Source organism: Hibiscus syriacus, unplaced genomic scaffold (assembly GCF_006381635.1).
Source record: "Hibiscus syriacus cultivar Baekdansim isolate YM2019G1 unplaced genomic scaffold, ASM638163v2 tig00110418_pilon, whole genome shotgun sequence".
NCBI classification, from domain to species: Eukaryota; Viridiplantae; Streptophyta; class Magnoliopsida; order Malvales; family Malvaceae; genus Hibiscus; species Hibiscus syriacus.
The window spans coordinates 359418-383946 of NW_024062730.1; the positions used below are offsets into that span (position 1 = coordinate 359418).

General features: G+C 35.8%; 3 protein-coding genes and 2 pseudogenes across 6 annotated transcripts; 1 reads left to right on the forward strand and 4 right to left on the reverse strand.

Moving 5' to 3' along the window:
• Positions 1–767: 767 nt before the first annotated feature.
• Positions 768–2708, reverse strand: LOC120124348 (annotated as a pseudogene).
• Positions 2650–13801, reverse strand: LOC120124401 (glucan endo-1,3-beta-glucosidase 4-like). The gene is made up of 6 exons (XM_039143095.1): positions 13696–13801; positions 3973–5037; positions 3615–3642; positions 3428–3526; positions 3196–3237; positions 2650–2743 (listed from the first exon to the last, which is right to left on the reverse strand). The coding sequence occupies exons 1-6, from the start codon at positions 13799–13801 to the stop codon at positions 2650–2652; spliced, it is 1434 nt and encodes a 477-aa protein (XP_038999026.1).
• Positions 13802–14397: 596 nt separating this feature from the next.
• Positions 14398–16417, reverse strand: LOC120124383. 2 transcript variants are annotated; one of them, XM_039143085.1, is made up of 3 exons: positions 16259–16417; positions 15262–15407; positions 14398–14808 (listed from the first exon to the last, which is right to left on the reverse strand). In XM_039143085.1, the coding sequence occupies exons 2-3, from the start codon at positions 15326–15328 to the stop codon at positions 14501–14503; spliced, it is 375 nt and encodes a 124-aa protein (XP_038999016.1). In that variant the 5' UTR covers positions 15329–15407; positions 16259–16417; the 3' UTR covers positions 14398–14500. The 2 variants fall into 2 exon arrangements, with proteins under 2 accessions (XP_038999016.1, XP_038999015.1); XM_039143084.1 differs by lacking the exon at positions 16259–16417 and having other exon boundaries at positions 15262–15455.
• Positions 16418–17266: 849 nt separating this feature from the next.
• Positions 17267–19838, reverse strand: LOC120124363 (serine/arginine-rich SC35-like splicing factor SCL30A). 3 transcript variants are annotated; one of them, XM_039143065.1, is made up of 6 exons: positions 19569–19835; positions 19236–19313; positions 18471–18635; positions 17826–17951; positions 17607–17731; positions 17267–17560 (listed from the first exon to the last, which is right to left on the reverse strand). In XM_039143065.1, the coding sequence occupies exons 1-6, from the start codon at positions 19709–19711 to the stop codon at positions 17553–17555; spliced, it is 645 nt and encodes a 214-aa protein (XP_038998996.1). In that variant the 5' UTR covers positions 19712–19835; the 3' UTR covers positions 17267–17552. The 3 variants fall into 3 exon arrangements, with proteins under 3 accessions (XP_038998996.1, XP_038998995.1, XP_038998994.1); XM_039143064.1 differs by having other exon boundaries at positions 17267–17551; positions 17599–17731; XM_039143063.1 differs by having other exon boundaries at positions 17267–17731; positions 19569–19838.
• Positions 19839–22764: 2926 nt separating this feature from the next.
• Positions 22765–23640, forward strand: LOC120124402 (annotated as a pseudogene).
• The last annotated feature ends 889 nt before the right edge of the window (positions 23641–24529 follow it).

Consider the following 24529-nt stretch of genomic DNA (forward strand, 5'->3'; position numbering starts at 1 on the left):
GATGCGTGAGTACTAAGTTAGGTGCCCTGTTGTGTCATGCGCATCATTGGCGTGTCATCTATTGAAGAGCTCGAGTCTTGTATTTTAGGTATTTCCCAAGTTTGTGTCGATGTCAGGCAAGCTTACTGGTGTTTTCCGATTGCTTTACGGACTCGTGTCGTCGTGCAACAACTTATTCGCCATTGATCTTAGTTTTGTACGATGAGTTGGGCATGGATCGTTATCGGACATCCTATAGTGCCCAGTCAAGTTAGATGAGTTATGCATATGGTTGTAAATGAGACGAATCTAGTATTACTAAGTTCGATTTGACTTGGAAAATTCAAACCTAAGCTCGACTCCATTGAAAAACCCAAAAATTTAAAATCGTTAAACTCAATTCTAATTCGAAATTAGAAATTAAAACTCGACTTACGCTCAAAAAAATTAAACTCGAAATATTCTCATAATTAGCTCGGTTGAAGCTCATGTTTAAACCTAAATCTTACGTACGTAAAAAATTTGTACTACATTTAAAAAATATATAAATGTTAATATTATTAATAATTTAATTTAATTTAATTTAAAATTAAATTTTAATATATTATTTTTTCAAGTTGCTCGTGAATTTTGAATTAAAAACCAAGTACTTCGCTTCAACTCATTAAGAACTCGAATCGAGTTATTAAAATCGAACTTTGATCGAGTTGAACTCGAATAAGTTGCATGTCTCGTCTTATTTACAAGATGGTGCGCCACATTGCAAGACATTCTTTCTCTTGGCACCTACAAAATAGTATGTTTACACTATAATTTTCTAAAAGCATGGAACCATCCTAATTATTCTCCTCCATGAAACACTAAAAAGAACAAAGAAGCCTGATATATAAGCCCCCTTGAACCACATTTCACTCAATGATCCACTATTGCCTCATTTTTCCTGCAAATATGGGGTCTACGAGCAGTTCACTATTATAGTTAACTTGCAGAGCAGCTGATAAGTTTTATATTAGATGCCAAGGAGTTCAGAATCCGTGACGCTTAAATTTACGACGAATTCAGCATGTGGTTCAGTTCAAACTTGTTACTTCTTATATTGCTCCCTAAAGCATTACTGATGGATTATTTAGCAAACCGCAGCATCCACTCCGCAGCTATTTCATCATGTTTAGCTTTGTCAGCTAAGTACAAGCGAGCAACACTGCAGGTGAGAGGGGTATCTGTCATATAAAAAGAACAGCCACATCTTCAGCATGATCATGGCATACGAAAAGACATTTTACTCGTTTAACTGCACCAAACTCTTTATTTCTTACAGTTACTTGTAGGATACTTGTTTAACTCGACAATAGCCTACCCATTAAGAAAGGATAGACAAAATTCAAGAGGTATCGAGGAACTTACAAGGATCAGGCTTTATGAAAATTGCTCTGATTGCAATACGAACCTTTGTAATCGTTAGTGCAGGGTTCCAGCTTTCCTTCAAGATGTCCAAACTAAGATTGCCAGCAGCATCGACATTTCAGTGATATATTAGAGTTTTGAATACCACCTGAGAAATGATACATGTAATCAAAAGGAATAAGGAAAAAAAGTAAAGAAGTGCAATAAAAATTCCCCAAACAAAGCATCAAGCCATGTGTAGAATAGAAGAAATTTGTTTAGTGTTATACATGTTAAGACCACAAAAGGTTCTCATACATAAAGAGAACCTTATATGTTTTCCTGAACTTTGAATTTGAAGTAAAACTCTCGATATTCGCAATATAAGGTGGCCAAAAATCAAGTATAGCTAGTGTATTAACATGATCATGTACTTTTCAGCTAGCCTGCCTAGCCAAACATCAAGCACCTCCCACTTTCATAAAACACCCCATCACCCTCCCCTCTCGAGCAGCGATGATCCAAACAGAAAATTAGATGATAAAAATATTGTAAATGATCTTCAACGATATGATTAATGAGCATACCTTGGGAGGTTGAAAGGGATAATTACTCGGAAATGTCATATCAAGGAAAAATATGCCGCCTTGGTATGGTGTTCCTCGAAACATGAACATGAGGAAGCTAGTCAATTTAGCTGAGTTAACCTTTTCATCGAACAAAAACAAAAACAAAAAAACACGATTTTTGGGAAGCCCAAATTAAACCCAAAGGAATTGTTAGTTTCTTCTAAAGAAATCAGTAATTTGAGTTAAACTCAACTAATTTTTGCCAGCAGTTTTTCACCCTTTCTCCTTTAGAGCTAACCAAGTAAAGTAAGCCTTAAGCTGACACTCAAACAGAAAGGAAATTACAACAGAACAGCAAGTGAGCTTAAAACCCAGAGATTTAACAAACACCCGTTTCCCAGAAACGGAAGAATCCTAGGGAAAAAGTAAAAGGAGAGATGTTTAAGAAAAGGCAGAGAAGAAGAATAGTTGTAAACCAGGAGGACCAATGACGGTGGCGACCCAATGGAAGAGATTGTGGCCCTTGGGGGCAGCGGTGCAATGGGGAGGAGGGTTGGCGTTGAGCTCAGACATATCCTTTTGTATCCTCTTCCCTGAATCCGACACCGAGGTTGCCGAAACCCATGTTCCTCCGGGTGCCGTCGCTATTGTTGAAGACGATGCTGATCTTCCCCGTCCTCCTATCATTATTATTGTGATCTTTTTTCTCAGTTTTCTTCTAATTTTTCTCTTTCAATCTCTCAAAAATCCCAGCCTGAATCCGATCTCTCATATTGCTTTCTGGTCGGGATTTGAAATCTGGTGTTGGTTCGCTGTTGATAATACAGAAAAAAGTAAAGGTATAAAGTAGCATTAGTCACTAAACTTGACAACTTTTCTCAATTTAGTCCCCAAATCTTGTGTACATTAATCTTGAAACTTCATAATTTTTCATAATTTGGTTCCACAATGGAATTTAATTTTCAGGTGATTATGTGACTAACTAAGACTATACCACATAATCAGTTGAAAATTAGAATGTTATTATAAATTTTACAGTTTTAAAAAAATCAATATGCATATATGTAAATTATTAAGATTTATAGTTTTCCTTAAAAAGTTGATGTTGACGTATCACAATATAAAGTGCCAAAAAATTAAGGATCAATTTGAAAATTTGTCAAAGAAGTTACTTTGGCAACTAACACTGAATAAATATAAAAATGAAGAAAACAAAATCCAAGTCTACTTATAATGTCCCTAAAAATTTCATGGCTACAAATACCTGCTGCTACCATTGAACAACGCAATGAACTCCAGAGAAGAACTGAAAAAGTAAGCAATAATGGTCAAGGATGAACAAGTGAATACCACCGTGATTCATAAAAGATCAAAAATAACAATCCGTTATCATGGTTCATGGGTCGCAGATTTCGTTGCGTAATGATCTTCGACCCCGACAAGGTTTCCGATGTTAGAGCAATATTACTAAAAGACAAGCCGTTGAGATTGCAAACTGAATCTTTGATACCGAAGGCTTCGGACCCTCTCCCAGTGGACTTACAGGACCAAAATCTCCGGCAGGGAAAAGCCCTCTCCCACCACTAGAATTAGAACTGTTTCAATAAAAGAAAAAGGTCATGATCCTATACAAGGAGTTGATAATATGGAACATATTTAACTGCAAAAGATATTGAACCTTACCTTCCCGTAAATATGCAGGGCCTGTAACCTGCACGAGTTATCCACCAATGGAGTTATTAACCAAAAACAAGAAAGAAAAAGCCGAATATCATGACAGACGGTAGGAAGAACATGAGTATGCAATACGGTTGATGTCGCAAACAAAAAGGTTTATGAAAAGTCGATAACTCGATTTCAGACACAGCATGACGCTCTGCACACCGAATGTATGATATACATATGTTTATATTCAGACATAGAACATTCTCTAGTGGCAGGAAGAGAAAAACTTCCAGTCGAGGATGTAAACTATTTTTAAAAGATCGATATTACAGATAAAATTATTAAGATCGATGATGAGAAAACTTGTCATACTTACTTGGATCATTAGTGGTAACTGTGGCTGTCCCATCGAAATCGCATGTCCCGCCAACGCTACGCATTTTTTGATAATAATCATTGTAAGCATAAGATGCGTGGTTCTTGATGCTATTTGGGAGATAACATAGCTGCCCGGATTGTATAACACTGCAGTTGGTCTGTCCTTGCCCGCATGCCCAGTTAAGTCCATCTTGCAACTTATCTTCACTGGCGTCGTCTTTCGCCACGCAGAAAACTGCAGTAGCATTTCCCATAGTCTGACTAGAACCACTCAAACTCAAAGGAAAAACTGCGGTGCCGTTCGTAGAAAGCATCCCCCAGTTCTTCTCGGAGACAGGCCCAGGTCTTTTGTCTTCGTTAAACAATTCATAAATGTATGTGTTGATGGGAATATTCGGCCGACTGGGCGGACCTGAATTATTTGAAACCCGCCGGATCAAGTTATTAATGAATGTCCCAGCATTTTCCACAGTGGCATCAGGTTCATTGGCTCCACCTTGCGAAGGCCATCCCGTTTCTGTGACAACAATAGGGATCACGGAAAAGTTGAGGGCATCCATAGAATAATAGGTTGCATCAACCATCGCATCGAACATGCTGTTATAGTGGAAGAGAGTGTTCGGGTCAACAATTTGTTTGACGGAAGTGAGAGGTTTGAAAAGTGCATAGTCAATTGGAAATATGCCATTTCCATTAGTGTAACCATAATAGGGATATGCATTTAACATGTAATAGGAGTTAGTGTTCTTCAAAAACTGAAGAAGCTGGTATATTGTAGAGTTCGGTGAGGAATTAAAGACGGCGGTAGATGGAGGGAAAGGCTTGGGGATGATGTCCAAGGACTGGGGGCTCGAGACTTTAACATGAAAATTCATATCAGAAGCAACAAGAGCTTTATGGAGGTTGTTCATAGCAGAAACTAAAACTGGTGCAACACGAGGGACCGAGGAAAGAACCTCACTGCCAACAGCAATGGCTGTAATGTTGGTTGCAGGCACATATGATGCAACATTTTTGTTGACCCACGCTGCTGCTGTTGATGCGGATTGTCCGACTCCTAGGACTTTTTGTCACACCGACTATTACGGCTATTTGACATAACTGACACTAATTTTCTCTAATATCCCCTTTCTGACACCGTTTGATCAATATTTTTCAAAATAGCACCCTTTCTGCTGAGCTGGCAAAAGACGCGTCCCCGGGGACGCGCTTTACCCGTGTTTTCGCTGAGTTGAATGCCACGTGTGGAAGGCGCATCCCCGGGGACGCGCCTTCCATTAAATGCCATAAATGCCCCCATCCGTTTTCCCTAACTACCCTCTCCTCCCCTATATAAACCCCCTCAACCCTCCCTCATTCTTCACACCAAAATCATATTCTCCTCTCTTATATAACTCAAATTCTCCAACTATTTGAGTTTTAAATTTGTTATTAGTGGTAAGAAATTTATTTTTATGTTAGTATTTTTTTAAATAGTTATTATATTTTATATTAATATATTTTTGTAAATATTTTTTTTTATTAAAATAATATTTATATAATTATTATTTATTTAGAATTATTAATTTTTTTGCTAATTATATTATTTTGTCTACAGTTATAATGGAAAACGAAATGTTGTTGCGATTGGATACTGATCATATCTCCAGATATTTTAGCGATATGGTAATATTTTTATAATTAATGTTAATATTTAAATTTATTTTTATTTTAAAATTATTATGAATTTATATTAATTTTTATTTTTTATAATGTATATTATTTAGGATACTGATCGTATTTTAGAGATTTTTATTAAAAATCCACGTATACCTACACCAGAACGTATTTTGCCATATTTGGCTTCTGCAGGGTTCGGGTATATTGCAACAATTATAGGCGGTTGCAAACTCGAACCTGTCCTAATTTCTGCACTGATTGAGAGGTGGAGGCCCGAGACACACACTTTTCACCTTCCATGTGGAGAGGCCACAATTACATTGGAGGATGTCTCTATGCATCTGGGGCTTCTCGTCGACGGAAATATGATGTGTGGTATGGCGGATGGTGATTGGCAATCAATGTGCATTGATTATCTTGGAGCTGCTCCGCTAGAGTTTAATGGAGGTAAAATAGTTTTATCTTGGTTGAAAACTAATTTTGAGGTTTTAAATGAAAATGCTTCAGAGGATCAAGCAAAGGCATGTGCTCGGGCATATATTCTACGAATAATTGAAGGAATATTGATGCCCGACAAATCTCGCAACCAGGTGCATTGTATGTGGTTGCGGTATCTGATCGATTTTGATGAAACTGGAAGATATAGTTGGGGCGCTGCAGTTTGGCATTTCTCTTTAGAGAAATGTGTCGGGCGACGAATTATAAGAAAACTGCTATCGGTGGATGTCTTCTGCTTCTACAATCATGGGCGTGGTTCCGTATGCCTTTCTTATGCCCGATCGTGAATGAACCATACGTATTCTCCTTATTGTTGAGGTAATTTTTGAACTAAATTTTGATTTAAATATTTTCAATTAAATAGGGTTATATTTAGTTTATATTATAATTCATAGGTGGTCGATGAAAAGAAATGACCATAAAAGTATACCTACTGGGTTAGAGGAAATTCGTTTACTTATTGATACGAAAGCTGGGTCTGAGGTATGTTTTTAAATTTGTTTAATTATTAATATTTTAATTTAAATGCTAGATATAATTAGAATATTTTATTTATTTGAATTGTATATTTATATTTCAGTTTCAGTGGATACCTTATGCGAGCGATGAAGTGAAAGCTTGCATCTCACCCCACCTTAGTGGGTCATTAGAGGTATGGATATCGGTTATGCCTCTTATATGTTATGCTATTATTGAGTGGCATCCAGTTGATCGCGTGCTCTGTCAGTATGGTTGTACGCAATATATTCCTGGAGCACCTAGGAATTTAGACGACGTACATAACATAGATAGACGAGGAAAGAAAGATGTTAACTGGGTGGTGAGACACAGAGATTGGATTGCGCTTTGGGAGAACCGATATACACTGTTAGCCCCTCGACAATATTACGCTGAAACTGGTTATATGGTTACGGATAACTATATGGACTGGTTTAATGAAAATGGGAAGCCGTTTCTACTTTCGGCGGAAGCACGAGGGGTTAACATTCCTAGGCGCCGAGAAAGACGTCAACCGTCTCAATATCATCGTCCCCCGACGCGTGGACGGAGAGAAGGCGCTACCGGTTCTGCATCAGTCCTACCACAACATCCTTATACGTCGATGCCGCAGGGGTACATGCCCAGCCCTCCACTTCATATGCCAAGCCCACCAGTTTATATGCCATCTCCGCAGGGTTACATTCCGAGCCCACAGGGTTACATTCCGAGCCCGCAGGGTTACATTCCGAGCCCGCATGGTTACATTCCTAGCCCGCCAGGTTACATTCCTAGCCCGCAGGGTTTTATACCATATGGAGGTGCATATACGACTATGTTTAATGATCCAGCATATGGTTCATATGCATCTTATTTGGATGGTGGTGCTTCTCCGCAGACACCTCAATCTCCATCTGGATCACAAACATCGATGTCAATGTTTCCACAGTTTTCACAGTTCCCGGAGAGCGGTGGGATTGTTACTAGCACTCCTCCAGGGTCGTTATTTTATACAGGCCCTTTAGCCCCTTCAGCGTCATCTACACCAAATGAAGAAAATGTTGCTGATGATGATAGTGAAGATGAGAAGACTGAAGAACAAGTTCCACGAAGAAATCCTCCACGAAATAGACAACCACCGTCATGTGGAACTCATTCGAGAAGACGACATCGGTGATCCAGTTGTATTTAATGTTATTTAAATAATTATATTTCATAATTTTATGTAATTTGGTTATGTTATTTAAATGTTTCATGGTTGTTACATACATATTTTTAATGTTATTTTTTATTCACATTTAACATTAAATGTTTGATAAATGTTTTTAAAATACAAATTATATTATTCAAAATTTAAAATAAAAATAAAATAATATTATTTGAAATTTAAATTTAAAATATAAATTATAGTATTCAAAATTTAACATTAAATTTCAACTTAATATTCCAATTGTATTCGAAATTAAAAGTTATATTCCAATTATAGTTCACAATACTTAAATTGAAATTAAATTTATCCATACATATGATTTTATCATTAACATATATATTAAAACGTATACATTAAAATCAACTTATGTTGAGTTAATCGATCGACGGAATCGGCCAAGAGGGGGTGAATTGGCAATTAAAATTTCGGTGGAAGCTTTTGCAGAAAATTGAAAAGATTTGCACAGCGATTTAGAGTGGTTCGACTTTCTCAATCAAAGTCTACGTCCACTACCTTAGCTATCCACACTAAGGATTTTCCACAAATTCACTAATTTGTCTTTTTTTTTAGGACAAAGAGTAACCTTACAAACCCTCAAGAATTATACCCCAAATTCTTGAGAAAAACTCTCTCCCAAAGAGAACAATACAAATTTGCAAACTTACAAGGAAATCCTCACAAGGTAGATTGTTTGCACAATTCTAGAACAAAGAAAAGAACACTCAAAGATGAATACAATTGAGCACAATATGTGTTCTTGAAAGCAAAATGAATATTGAATGAAAATAGGCTTGAAATGCTCAAACTTGAGGTTTGATGCTTTCTCTTTGATTATCTCTTGATTCTAGTTGCTTGATGTTTCTTGTTTTTGATCAATGGCTTCTAAGCTTGCTTAAATACACCTTAAATCACTTCTGAACGTTAGGGATGATTAATGAAGATAATATAGTCGTTTAAGTGTGAAAACATTTAATAAAAATGCTTGGAGCGTGGGGGGAATCGGTACCCTCTCATAGGGAATCAGTTCCCTAAGTGTAAAATTCAAATATTTCGACCATTGAATAGGGGGAATCGGTACCCCCTATAGGGGAATCGGCTCCCTCCGAGCATTTTGGAAATCTCAGAGCCAAACCATTCAGGGGGGAATCGGTACCCCCTTGGGGGGAATCGGTTCCCTCTGAGCAATCTGGAATTTTTGGCTTTGAAATGGTTCGAAATACTTTGAAATATTATTTTGAAATTGTTTTAAGATTAAAACTTAATTTTACACTTAAGTAAGGATTAAAAATGATTTTTGAAATATTTGGAGTAATGTTTTGATATTCGAATAATTATATCGAATATACTTAGAAAATCATTTGGAAAATCTTAAAATTCATTTATCTTAATTTGTTATATCGAAATATCAAAATGTTTTCAACAACTTATGACTTCACATTTATTCGTAAAAACATCTCGATGCTAATTCCATACAATTTCAATGTCACAATCAACTTATCACTTCACATTTATTCAATTTATCCATAACATTTTATCTAATTTATTCAAACTTCACATAATGTTTTAATTTAAGTTATTCTTAACTTGCTGAACTTTCAAAAGAAGTTAAATTTTGGTTATAATTTACCTGATTTACTGATATATCTAGTGTCCCCGAGGGACATGAGTGACATAATAGGGCAATGATAACATATTCTCTGACAAAATAATGGAAGGCGCGCCCCCGGGAACACACCTTTATGTGAATAGTGAAATAATAGGTACTGATATATCTAGCGTCCCCGAGGGACATGAGTGACATAATAGGGCAATGATAACATATTCTCTAACAAAATAATAGAAGGCGCGCCCCCGGGAACGCGCCTTAATGTGAATAGTGAAATAATAGGTACTGATATATCTAGTGTCCCCGAGGGACATGAGTGACATAATAGGGCAATGATAATATATTCTTGACAAAATAATGGAAGGCGCGCCCCCGGGAACGCGCCTTCATGTGAATAGTACTCTGATTATAGACACTATTATATGCAACATATTATAAACTTTCAAAACAATCTTCAGTTCACAAGCTTTTAAATTCTCAAACTCTAAATTCTCAAATTCTCTGAAAATGAGTTGTCTTTCTGTTGTTGTTTTGTATGATGGAGAAATTAAGGAAGCTGAAGAGGGGGTTGTTTTTGAGTCAGATCATTATATCCCCTTAACCTTGAAGCGAAACATCACAATTGAGGAGTTAATCACAAAAATTTCGTTAAAGATTCGTGTAGCAGGCCAGAGAAGACTATCTTCACTTCAGTACAAATTTCCTACTGAATTGTTTCCGCTCACGTATACATCATTTCAGCTTTCAAACGATGATGATGTTTCTATGATGGTTGATGCTCATACGGGGAGTTCACAATCTCTTATTGAAATGTATGCCACTTTTATTGAGGTTCGTGCAACTCGTGGTCTCTCATATTCCTCTCACTTTGGCATTGCATATCAAACTGATCAAGTTGATAGCCCGACACAACTGATCTGTAATGATTTCACATCATTAATGGCGGATCCAACGCCAGATACCATGCCATCAAGTTCAATAGGAAGGCATTCATCTGCAACTGCTTATGATCTCAACCCACGTGGCTTCACCAATAATCCATATGGAAACATCTCTTCTACTTCAAGGGGCAGACATTCATCTGCCAATGTTTTCGACTTACATATGAAAATGCCAACGAGACGACAGTCTATTCACATCCCACATGATACAATGGCCTCAAGTTCAAGGGGAGGACACGCAAGCGGGAACTTATTTGACCTCAATATTGGATTATCAGAGGAACCCTCATCTCCACTAGAAGAACCTCTTCGGGAGCCAGGTGCAGATGGTGCTGAAACGGGATTATTCGTTGAACCTGACTCACCACAGTTTAACGTACATTCTGATGATGACGAGGATGACGTTCCGATAAATACAACACCAGCCGAACTTCCTGCACATATGTATGAGGCTGATTATGATGCAATGTATGAGCCTGAATTTCCAGATCTTCCTGATGTTGGCAACTATGGACTTCAATCATTAGTCAATGACGGTAATTTACATATTGGAATGGAGTTCGCATCGAAGGAGGAAGCAATGATGGCAATAAAGAGTTACAATATTCGTAACTCAGTTAAGTACCGAGTTGATCGATCTAACACGGAGAAATATGTCTGCTACTGCATCCAACGTGACAACGGATGTCAATGGATGGTCCGTGTATCAAAGAGAAAGAGGAAGAACAACTTATGGGAACTAACCAGATACAACGGTCCTCATACATGTTGTGCAACAGGTATAAACCAGGATCATCCCAACTTGGACTCCAACATTATTTGTCAAACAATCATGCCCATTGTGAAGCAAAGCTCTCATATAGCTGTTGCAGTGTTGATTTCTGCTATACAGTCACAATATGGGTACATTGTCTCATATAAAAAAGCGTGGTTGGCAAAACAGAATGCTATTTGCAAACTTCATGGCGAATGGGATTCCTCTTACAACGAGCTGCCCAGTTGGTTTCATGTTGTGCAAAGACTTAATCCCGGGACAATTGTTGAGTTCGAAACTCAACATCATTACGTGAATGATCGAATGGTTCGCGATCGCTGCCAATTTTACCGTGTCTTTTGGACTTACCCTCAGTGTATTAATGCAGTCAAGTACTGTAAACCAGTTGTCCAAATTGATGGTACTTTCTTGTATGGGAAATACAAGCAAGTTTTATTATTGGCTGTAGTCTAAGATGGAAACCGCAATATTCTTCCTGTTGCGTTTGCCCTCGTTTAAGGAGAAGACACTGAGTCTTGGGCTTTTTTCCTTAAAAATTTACGTTTACATGTTGTCACCAGGGAACGAGTATGCATTATTTCAGACCGAGGAGCCGGGATAAAAGAAGCAATGGACTCTTTGGGTACAATGTATAGACCTCCACATGTTCAACGTCGTTATTGTGTCCGTCATATTGTTGTAAACTATTACGGAAAATACAAAAAGAACGATGAACGTCAGTTAGTCGTGCGGATGAGTATGTTACTTTTTCTCAATTTTTCTATCAATTTCTTATTACTTATTTATACTTCATATTAACTATTACATATTCCTAATGGCTTAGGTTACGAACTCTTACCTCAAAGGTTTGAGTCGATGCTACAAGAGCTGTTTGGCAAAAATAAGAAGGGGTGCGAGTACATTATGGACATCAACAAATAAATGTGGACAAATGCATATGACGGGGGTATCGCTATGGTCATATGACAACAAACTTGGCTGAAGCAATAAATTCAACCTTAAAGGGGGCGCGTCATTTACCAATCACGGCGTTGGTTAAAATGACTTATTTTCGTTTGGGTCAACTCTTTGCAAAGCTCGGTGGACAAGCTCTTACTTGGATGCAAAACGGACATATTTACCACCCAAGACTAGTAGTTGATTTACAGAAAAAAGTGGCTGCATCAAATGGGATGTTAGTTACAAATTTTTCTCGCACCCGTGAATTGTTTCGTGTAACCGAAATGCCACGTCCGCTGCAAGAGATTGGAGCTAACTCTTTCAGAGTTAATCTGCAAGAGAGGTAGTGCGATTGTGGTTTCTTTCAAGCACTCAAATATCTATGCTCTCATGTCATTGCTGCTTGCTCACATTCGCATTTGGACTACAAAAATTATGTTGATCCCGTATACCAACTTTCACAAGTATTCAAGGTATATGAATTTGAGTTTCCGCCCATAGGAAAAGAAAGAGTCCAAATGAGATTCAAACTTGGCTTACAATTGTACCAGATCCATTGCTATTGAGGGACTCAGGTCGTCCAAAATCTACTAGAATACATTGTGATATGGATATTCGGGAGAAGTCAATAGAACAAAAACGATGTGGGCATTGTAGAAACACCGGGCACAATAGAAAAAAATATCCAGCTCTGTTATTATAATATAACCGTTAACTCTTATGTAATTAATATTATATTTAAATGAATGTTTTTGTTTCTAATAATTTAGTGTTATTGCATTTATATAATTTGTCAATGTATGTACACCTAAATAATTTTTTTTAATTTTTAAATACATAAATATTTTTAATATATTTATTTAAAATAATAATTAATATTATTAGTTATAATTTTTTTTAAAAAAATATAATAATAATTCTACCTTCTAAGTTGAGACAAATATTAAATTAAACAAATTAAAAGTTATTAAAAAATTTATGTATACGATGACACATTTCATGTTCTGATTGGAGGATTAAATTTATTAAATTAAATTTTCAATAAGACTAATTTCATAAAATATGTAAGTCTTGAAGTTTAAATATGTAATTATACTAATTTATTAACTTATGCATCAATATTTTTATTAAATATTAATATGAGATGACTAGATTGATAACATTTAAATAATTAACTGATAAAATTAATAAATCGATAATCAAAATCAAAAATAATAATATAACCATATGTGTAATATTATAATTTCATACATTTTTCCTATAACTACAATAAAGTCAAAACTGGTTTTCATATATTGTTATAACATATTAATGTAAATAATTCACTCCACCTTTAATACACATTAACAAAATACATTTGATAATTCTTAAATTATAATCAAAACACTTTACATAATATATTATTAATTTATAATAATAATAAAATTAAAATATTTATTATTAAACAAAATACGTGACAGTCGAGCTGGCGAAAGGCGCGTCCCCGGAGATATGCCTTCCACACGTGACATCCAACTCAACGAAAACACGAATAAAACGCGTCCCTAAAGACTCATATTTTATCAACTCAGTAAAAAAGGTGCTACTTCAAAAAATATTAACAATTACTTCAATACCACTGCCTGCAAGGGCTTTCAGCATATGAGAGTCGGCATCATAGAGTCGTACGTGAGTGATTTGATGGGCTCTGATAATGGAAACGACATCTGAAGCTGACGGCATGCTGGAAGCCTATGTTTACCCCGACGTATGCACCTATAAAGTCAATAATCTGTCAGTAAGAACCAGCCAAAAACCCAATTGCATGATATTTTTATGTAGATTACCTAAAATATTTAGAGGACCCTTGTAACTCAAATGAAAAACAAATCGTCCCACTGGATTAGTAGAGGTAAATTCATATAACAAAATGACAAATCTAGTGTGCTTCATATTTTTTAGCTTATATTTGCTTCAAGGGTGATCTCCAGTGGAGTACATACTCGATGAACTACCTGTTAAAAAGAAAAAGTAAAAAACCGAAACCGAAACCGAAACAAACAGAACACAAGCATTTCGATTTTCAATGGTCTCTAGATCTTCAAAGGCATGTCCGGTAGGCACCTTCTAAATACTACGACAAGAAAACACAAGCTGAACCTATTTTTTTTTTATAGGAATAATAAGCCTCGTTAAAAACCTCCTTCATGATTAATAGATCATAAAATGCTTCTTAATCAGTGGAAGGAGAAAAAAATGCCTTATAATTCATTAAAACACATAAATTACATAATACTTAAGGAACAATCATATAGACTCCCTATACACACCAACCCATAGTAAAAAAATAACAGACCCGAACATAACCAAAAGGCTAAACAGCTAGCCAATACCGGCCTTTGCTAAGGCATCAGCCTCAACATTAGCTGACTTAGCAATCCATCAAATGATGCCTCCCAAACCTCTTAACTTAGTAATAATTTCGTACACAAGGTCTACATATACATTGGGACATCTATCAAAGTTCTTGATCCAGTCCACCGCAACTTTACTATCGGATTCAACAATCAAGCGATCCTCAAAACGCCGTTGGATTGAAGCAAAGAAAATCAAGCCCTTCTTAATTGCCATAAGCTCTAACAAAATGGGAGGACCCGGACCAGAAGCCTCTTGAAAAGAACCCACCACCGAGCCATTCTCCATTCTTAGAATTCCCCCAACTCCATTTTTCCTCCAATCTGCAATAACAACTGCATCCACATTCAATTTAATATAGCCCTTTGGAGGCCGAGTCCAGACCTTAATTTTAATGATTGAAGATCTAGAAATAGCGCAACAATCCCCAAGCGAAGGATCACAAATAAGACAGTCCTTTAGAATAGACGTCTCCTTATAGACAGCTAAGAACCATGCAGCCAGCCTATTACCCATAAGCATGACTAAAATGGTTTCATTGGCGGTATTTGATCCATAAAATGTACCGAAAGTGGTTACTATCAGAAAACAAAAACAAAAAAGTAAAACTAATTAAAAAAATCACATTAACAATAAAGATCCTCTAAAATTAGTATGATTTTACAGCTGATGCTTAGATACTAGAAGGAAGGACTAACCCCAAAAGTAATAGCAGACTTGAATAATACTAAGCTTTCAAATAAAACTTGGCCTAAAAGATAAACAATCAATGAAAACTTCTAAATTACCTATTACATTGGAAAACATGCCAATTAGAACCAGAAGCAAGCTTCCAAAACATCTGTCGGGAATCATCTGATCATAAAAAAATTCCCACCTAAATGAACTGTCTTGTGCTGTTTACTCTCAGCCGGGACTTAAATACTAAGATGTTCTGCAAACAAAAGAATCATATCTAGCAGACCATGGTTGGCAAATACTAAGAATTTATGGGAAAAAAGAAAACAAAATAAACTCATAAAAGCCACAAGAAATCTAAGTATATGGCAAAACTATGAAAATTATTCACCTTGGTGTCTGAAAAATATACATATCTTCCAAAAGGCAAATGCTAGCTCAAAAGATTAATTAAAGTAAATTTCCATATCCATTACAGAGTAGATACAACTGTAAGTCCATTTCCTCAACAATGGTTGTCCTATATGAACATGGTGTTGACATTATGTAAGGGAAATCTTAGTATTAGGAGGAGATATTAGTCCAGACCAGACTCCGCATCTAATTTTGCTCATCAAAGCCAGTATTTTAGACGTATTGCACAAAGAAAAAGAGAAACATTTATGAAAAGAAGTTGAGAAACTAAGTATCTAAAACACCCTTTAACATTCTGAGAATAAAAAAGCAAAATGATGGCAAGCAATGCAACTGTGAAAGTAAAGTCTAGTTCCAAAATGGTCAGATGCACAGGGTCCCCAAAGTTGCATTTTTTGAACTACCCGGCAGCCAACTCCCCTAAATTAAAGTACCCAGATAAAGAAATCAAGATAAGGAAGTTCTAGAGTAGGTCCAAGTTCCCCAAGCTGCAAATAAAAGAATTCTAGGGAGAAAAAACAGACAGAGAGCTGTAAAGCTTCGGCTGATAAAAGAAATCTTTATTTACATTATTAAATACATTTTTCATAATACTAAAAGAAAGAAAACATTTACTTACATTTGCAAGTAGAAAAAAAAACAGTACTTTATTAATAAAAAAAATAGTGTGTTTCAGATGCAGAGTGAAGAAACCTCTGTGATGGCGGCTTGTTCGTTTGATCTTTGAGGTTCTTAGTAGCCAGTTACTGTTCCTGAAACAAATGGCTTGGTGGTGCTCTGCAACTCTTTGTTGTTTTCTGGGCTATCTTTTTTGCAATTATGTATATGAAATGGAAAATATTGCCAGAGGAAGAATATAGAAGCAGTAGAATAATTGTTTGGGGACTGTATAGTAAATAAATGAGTTATTAAATTAAATTAGTTCAGTTTCTTTTGGAACCAATACAAGGCTTGTCGATATGGGTGTAATTTTTATTAGTGAAAACTACTTGAATAGTATAGTCAGTTAATTATAGGAATATTCTAATTTTATAATTCATTTATTAATTTTATTAATTAAGTTATCTAATTTTTTTTTTGAAAATAATTACCTAGTTATTTAAATAATAACGACGGGATTATTATTTTCAATAATTAACGAAAATACTGACACAATAATTAATTAATGAAAAAATCGATACTATAATTAAATAAATTTATATGATTACATATATCAGTACTATTTAAAAATTTTATCAATTTAATCATGATGTTAATTTAATTCAATAATATTACTTTTTAAATTATTATGAGAATTATAATATTAAAATTATAAATAATTACTAATATTTATTGCATGTCATTAAACTAAGAATATAATAATATATTGTTAAATTAATTGTTTATCAATCTAAATACCAATTTAAATGATATAAAACATATATGTAAACTAAATTCTAAAGATGTATAAGAGATGAGAACCCTTATTTATAAGATAAATAAATGGTATCACCTTTATTTATAAGAGATGAGAATTGGGAACCTATGTATTCACGTTAACAAGGGGAACCGATATGTAAATTAATTCATCAGATCTAAACATTTAAGACTTCACTAAGGGAGGCGATTAAAGTGATAGTAATATTGCAAAGAATAAAATCTCAGCTGCACTAATTTCATCCACAATAAGCTAATGATACCATACCAGCATAATTTCAAAAGTTGCACCAAAAGAAAAGGGAAGTAACTCAATTTCAGTACTAGTTAACATAGGCCCTTAATAAAGAATATCTCAGCAGCACCCATTCCATGTTTGGCATTACCAGTTAGGGCTCTTAAATCAACCAACTATCCTAACAAGCTTCAGTTCAAACACCAAACGATAAAAAAAAATTGCAGCACATATATCATTGACTGGGAGACCTTTCTCCATTACGTTCCCTCTTGTACTCCTCATGGTATGGACTCCGGCTTCTGCCTCTCACTGGGCTTCCAACTTCTCTTGGGCTCAGGCTTCTGCCTCTCACTGGGCTTCCAACTTCTCTTGGGCTCACTGGGCTGCGGCTTCTGCCCTGGCTGGGGCCCTGCCCCCTGTCTAGACTCCGGCTCCGACTCCTAGAGCCATTATATGGTGGAGGAGAACGTGAATACCTCTCTCGGCTGTAGCGTCCTTGTGGTGAAGGAGATCTGCATGAAGCAAACATCATGGAGTTAACCATAAGCCTATGAAGAAGAGGGTATTTAAGATGCTTTAGAGTTGAGGAAGAAACACATCCACTACCTTGAGTAATGCCTATCTTTAGGAGGAGGAGAATAATCACGACTACGTGACCTGTATCTTCCATGACGTGGTGGAGAGCGAGGATATCGAGGAGGGGACCTTCTCCTATCATGGTATCGACCTCCTCTGGGGCAAAAAACATTGAAAGTTGAGAAACAAGGAAAGATCATAACAATTTCTTTGCTCCATGCCATTTATGAATATGTTTACTTGTTTAGCATCACAAATTTTTACAAAAAAATACAACACTAAGAATATTGAGCCTACTAAATACACAACATCCAACCTCTATTAACATGGATATTAGCATATTAACATTGCCCTTAAGAACACGCAGATAAGCTGCATACAACTAACAAAAATGTTACTTCAAAATATAACAAGCATCTCAATAGGACCATTTTACTATATATCATCTCCCCCAAAGGAAGTTTAAAATTTTAAGTAAATTAATCCTACATTCTCTTAAATTATTATAGAAGATAGAAAAATTTAAACTAGACCAGTTATGAGGTCATCGTTGGAAAGGCTCAAATGGATGCAAGTTCAAAAACTAGTAACACGCCATTTTATTTGAAAGCTAGACAACTAAAATAAATGTCAAAAAAATATGTTACAGCTAAGTAAACATACTGAAAAGTGTACCTTGCTCGCTCTCTGTGCCTCATTTCAGTAGGTTTCTTCCTGTTTTCTTCAGCAAAGACAACAGTCAACTCTCGACCAAGAAGAACCTGCCCATCCATCTGGTATTTGGCTTCAGTAGCATCAGCAGGATCAACATACTGGACAAAACCAAACCCTCGAGGTTCCCTGAAGAATTACATGATAGCATGACTTCGAGGCAACAAAAGAAAATAAAATCTAACAAGGACTTGCCTGCTAACATTTGCAAGTATCAGTTTAAAGATCACTTGAAAATCTTCAAGACTTGGAACATCATCACAATGTATTCAAACCAACCAACTTTCTTCCAATCGTCACTACCACTAACATCATCTTCAAAAGAACTCTATTTACTTGGTTGATGTCTTCAAAACTTTATTTTCACTGTTAAACCTCAAGAACTTCAAATTAACACACCCAATTTGTGATTACAAAAGAGTATACTTAAGGAAACGCCCCAACATCAGAATGGCTATTCTGATGATGGAGCAAGAGCAGGGCGTGCATGGTAAAAGCATAGAGAAAAAAGATGGGTTTTTAAAACTTCGCTTCAACCCCTATATCAGAGAAGAGAGTCTTGAAGAACCACAAATTTCCCAAGGACAACCTAAATGGAATATCAAAGTTAGGAATTTTCTTTAAGAGGGCCAAATCTTTTGAATGGCCTATCTCACACAAAACCTGTGGTAAGGTTAAAAAGAGTATACTAAACAACTGAAACATTCATATGGCGACAAATAACCTTACCCAGTAAAATAATCTTTGGGCAGATAAATATCTTTAAGAGGGCCAAATCTTTCGAATGGCCTACGAAGGTCTTCAGGCCTGCAAAAGCAAGAAACCAATATAAGAATGCCGCAGGTAGAAACGCAAATAGTCAATAATTTTAACCATTACACTATCACAGACAAAAAATAACGGGTTAAAAGTTCACATAAATAAATAATCTCCACACGGAAATAATAGGTACAATTCAATGATTCATTCAACAATGGGAGACGAAAAGTAAAATTTCCTGTGAATTAATAATAATACAAATTTCAAAATGCACAAGAAATAAGATCTAGGAGCAAAAGAAACCTGCAGTCATGGCGGAGGTTGCGAACCAAAAGGCTCGTAGGAAGATCGCGAGCATGACCACCGTAGCGGCCTCTGGGACTAGGGCTCCGCCCTCTACGGCCGTAGCCTCTGGGCGGAGATGGAGTATAGCTCCTGCCTCTCATTTATGGGGGGATAATAAATACAAACGGTATACCTATCTGCAAAACCCTGGTATTAAAAGATCGAATAAACCAAGATGAAGGCGGAGGTTGAAGAAAGCGGCAAAGGCCGAGGGGTGAAGCTAGGGTTAGGAAAACGGGATGATAAAATAGATCTCTGGAATTACCCTTTTTTGTCATATAGCGTCTCTACTCTAGGGTTGACCTTCTCTTTGCTCGCGCCACGCGTTTTCATGCTAATTCATAGATTGTGAATGTTTTGAATAATGTGGGCCTTTGTTGTTTGGCGAGCCAGCCCAATTCTATAACCCATACTACTTGACAAAGTCATTGTTCAGCTTTCAGGATTAAGGGGTTGTTTGTTTGTCTTTTAATAGAATTATTCAGCGTTAAATGCTGATAATAGAATTATTCAGCGTTAAATGTTGAACCGTTCAGCATTCAGCGCGAAATGTTGAACCGTTCAGCATTCAACGCGTTTGTTTCGTACCTCTGAATGATTCAGTAAAACAGTGTTGAATGATTCAGCACATAAGTACATTCTGAATGATTTAGAGTCATTATCAAACAGCATGTCACATTCAGAGCTAATTCATACAGAGTCTCTGAATCATTCAGCATTTGAATCATTTAACGCTTAATCATTAAGTAAACAAACAACCCCTAAGTGTTTTCAAAATTCAAACAATTCGACCGAATTAAATTCCTCAAAATCATAAAATATTAGATGGATCCGGCTGATCATATCATCTGTGATTCTAATCAATAAAGTTCATAAACGTCATTTTTTTTCAAGGTGGATCTTCAACTTTTCCTTTGAAAGCTACTTAGAGATTGATGTACCTTATTAATTGGGACCACGGATGATGTGTTGAGCATGGTCTATCAAACAATTTCTCCTCAAAATCGAATTATTTATTTTTTAATTGTTAATCAAATTAATTTTTTTAGTATTTAAATTTTTATTTTTAAATTATATTATATATTTAGTTTTAGTTTAATTTTAATACAAGTCATCCAAAAACTTAATGGATGGACCGACGTGTCATAACTTTAATAGACGGACAATCAATTTGAACGGTGTACCATGAGAGAATGATGAGTCGACTAACATAGTACAGTTTTCAGGCCTATCGGACGGTGGATCATAGAGATTGGAAGGTGAAAAAATCGAATAGTGCATCACTGATTTAAAGAGATTGGGGCATTTCTCAGTGAAATAAAGGTTGAAATCGTGTTCATGGGATCGAAAAAGTGTGGGCTAGAAAGTATGAGCTTCATCGACTGACAGATTTGATGACCGAAAACTGTAGACGCGACGGTCTACGTGTCATTCAGTTGAATTTTTAACGATGAGATACTAAAATGGAGCAAAAACTAAACGTTATGATGATTTTGAAAATAAATTAAATTTTAGGTATTAAAACGGAATAAAACTGATAGTTTAGATATTAAATGCACAATTTACCCTAATATTTATTACTATTACTTTGGGATGACAAAAAATCCGAACCCGATGGGGAAAACCGAAAATTAAATTAGGGAAAAATCGTTTATGCTAAACGGGGACGAGGACGGGTTTGGTAATCTCTACCTCGATTACCCGATTACCCAGCCCGATAAATATTAAAAATAATTATAATATATATATATATATATATATAATTAATAAATTTAATTTAAATTAAATATATATATATATATATATATATAATATTTATATATTTAATTTAAATATATATACCCGGCCCGATACCCGTTTAAATAACTGTTTATGCTAAACGGAGATACCCATTTCCCCGATTATCCAATGAGGATATTCGTTTAAATCCCGTGGTATTTTAAGTAGGGATGGGTACGTGTTTTTTAAACGGGGATGGGGACGGGAGATCAATACCCGGCCCGAACCCGGCCCGTTGCCATCCCTACTATTACTTACGGAACCTGTGTGCCTGAGACGGAGCCACCCACCACGCCGACTCTATCTCCTTTTCTCTCTTCTTGTCGCTGTTCTGTGCCGTTGCTGCTTTTTATTACTCAATCCTTTGATAGTTGCACCGTTCGACGTTTTGCCCCAATGCCAATTGAAAATCAAATTACAGTGTAGAATATTTACATCATCTATATATTGAAAAGTATAAATTCATTTTTATTACTTGAAGTGGTGGTCAAAGGTGGAAGACATTCCCGAAGAATCGATTCTTAAAAGGATTAACTAAAAAAAAAAAAAGGAATTAACTCATACCAATTAGGGAAGATGTTTGTCATGCAAGTGGACTACGGGAGCAGGGCCCCGGATCGGTTGCGTGAGGGACTACCCCTCCAAACTCCTATTCCGGGCGTCGGAGCAAGTAAGCTTGTCCCCAAGAAGTGCTGGCAACCCAAAATTATACTCTTCTCCCAGGCCAGCTAGTAGCCTGAGTCCCAAAGTTCCCACACCAGCAGGTGCTCGTTCGATTTGATCTAATAATTGATTTTACTACTTAAATAATAAAATATAAACAATAATTTTATATTAATATTTATGTTCTTGAATAAATTTAAATGAAAATTATATTTATTATTTCATATGAAATTTTCTCTTTTAAATTAAAGACGGGTAAAATCAAATATTGTAAGGGATTATTCTACTTTTTAATAAAATAACATAAATATATTAAATATTAAATTTTAAAAATTGATTGAGACAAAAACCTTATTTAATTAATATTTTGAAGATATTATCTAACTGATATTTAAATTTTAAAAAAATTGAAATACTATTATATAAAAGAATTTAAACGGACAAGAATGAATTAATTAGGTTATGGGTTTCTTTTTACTTGAAAGATTTGTGAGCATGTAAGGGGTCCAAGTGAGAAAGTGAGAGTGGAGCGTATAATCAACTCATCTTTCACGAAAATCACTTTTATATTCCCCAACATACCCAGATCTCCTTCCATTGTCTCCCCTTTGCTGCCATTGTTGACTTTACTTTCACAGTGGATCTGCTTGCTTTCACTGAAAGCTACACCCCATTAATCATTTCTTGCACCATCTATACATGATGAAGACAAATGATTCATTACTTGTGGAGTTTATTGTGTGGTTTAGGGGAGGCAATGTATTTGAATAGGACATTTGTGATGGATTTGAGCATATGCTTACCGGCATCTTATAATCCAAGCAATAAGGACGAGGAGGGAAAAGATTTCCGGTATTGTTTCGATTTTAAGCATCTTAATTTAGTAGCATCCGTCGTTGAGGAGAGTGGGTTCTTGAGAGCTTGGAAGAAATGGGATAGGGGCCATAAAAGAAAAATGCCAGTCAAGAAGGTAACAAGCTATAAAGTCACACCGATGCAACTTAAGGCCAAGAACAAGAGCACGATCATTTGGAGGCAGTTCGATTTGCCCGAACCTGAAAACTATTGGTACAGGGTTTGTAAGGGGCAAGAAGCCAAATACATTCAGAGGCCATAGCATGCTTTATGGAAATCCAAGAGATTGACGAACATAGTGGCCGATAGCAGTGGACAAATGGATTGGGATTTCGATGCTGTCCATGTGGTTCGAGGGGAGAAAGCACAAAACAAAGAACTCTGGCCACACTTGGATTCCGATACATCCCCCGATGCTCTTCTCACAAAGCTTAAAGAAATGGTTCCGCCTTGGAGGAACCTTTACGTAGCAACGAACGAACCATTCTACAATTACTTCGATAAATTGAGGTCTCGATACAAGGTCCATTTGCTTGATGATTACAAGGAATTATGGAGCAGCACGAGTGAGTGGTACAACGAGACAACACAGCTGAATGATGGAAAACCCGTCGAGTTTGATGGATACACGAGAGTCGCTGTCGACAGGGAAGTACTTTACCGCGCAAAGACACGAGTAGAAACCTTTTACAACTTAACCAAAGATTGCAAGGATGGGATCAATACATGTTGATCAGGCTGTGAGATACCCTTATCTGTATTTTCTTTATGATTGCGTATCCAATTTCTGATAATCATCAAGTATAGACTCTGATATTGTGAAAACATAGATACAATTTTTATATCACGTGAGCAGTTAATTGTAAATGAAATATAAATATCACGTAAGTTATTTTTATGACAATAAAACTACAATCCTTTATTTCAATAACATCAGAAGAACATTAAAGTTGAAGCACATTAATGTAAAGTTCCCGGTTGTATAAGAAAGTTCAGTGTATAGGGCATATCGGGGTAAAGTCTGTGATTACAAATTTATTTATTAAGAGATTGTCGTTCAAGGTCTTTCATGGGCACATTGATCATACGAGTGTAATGTCATTCAACGATATTCAATTTAATAAAGGTTTATATTTTTAAAATGTTTATATGTTATAGATTACTGAGTAACGTATACATATGGTCTTTCGACTATAGGATATCATTTTGTTGAGTCATCAACTATTCAAACTTATAAAATGACCATTCGATTATACGATGTTGCTTTGTTGAGTCCCTAAATTATTAAAAGTTACAAAATGATCACCTGACTATTCATATATTCCAAAATTGTCTCTTTTTTTCGTTAAAATTTTGATTGCAATTTCAGTTGGACATTAACATGTTGACTAATATATGATAGTCGTTTATGATAATAGGATCAAATTTTATCATCTCACGGTTAGCATGTTAACATATGACTTCATTTCCATTTTGTCTTAAATGTTTATATGTGATCCATGCCTGAGAAAGCTTACTGCATAATCATTGTTGTACACTTCTGTTTTTTTTTTTTTTTTTTGTATCAACCCCACCTTCCTGCTAATGAGCATTTTGTGTCTTTTGTAACTTGTATCATGTAC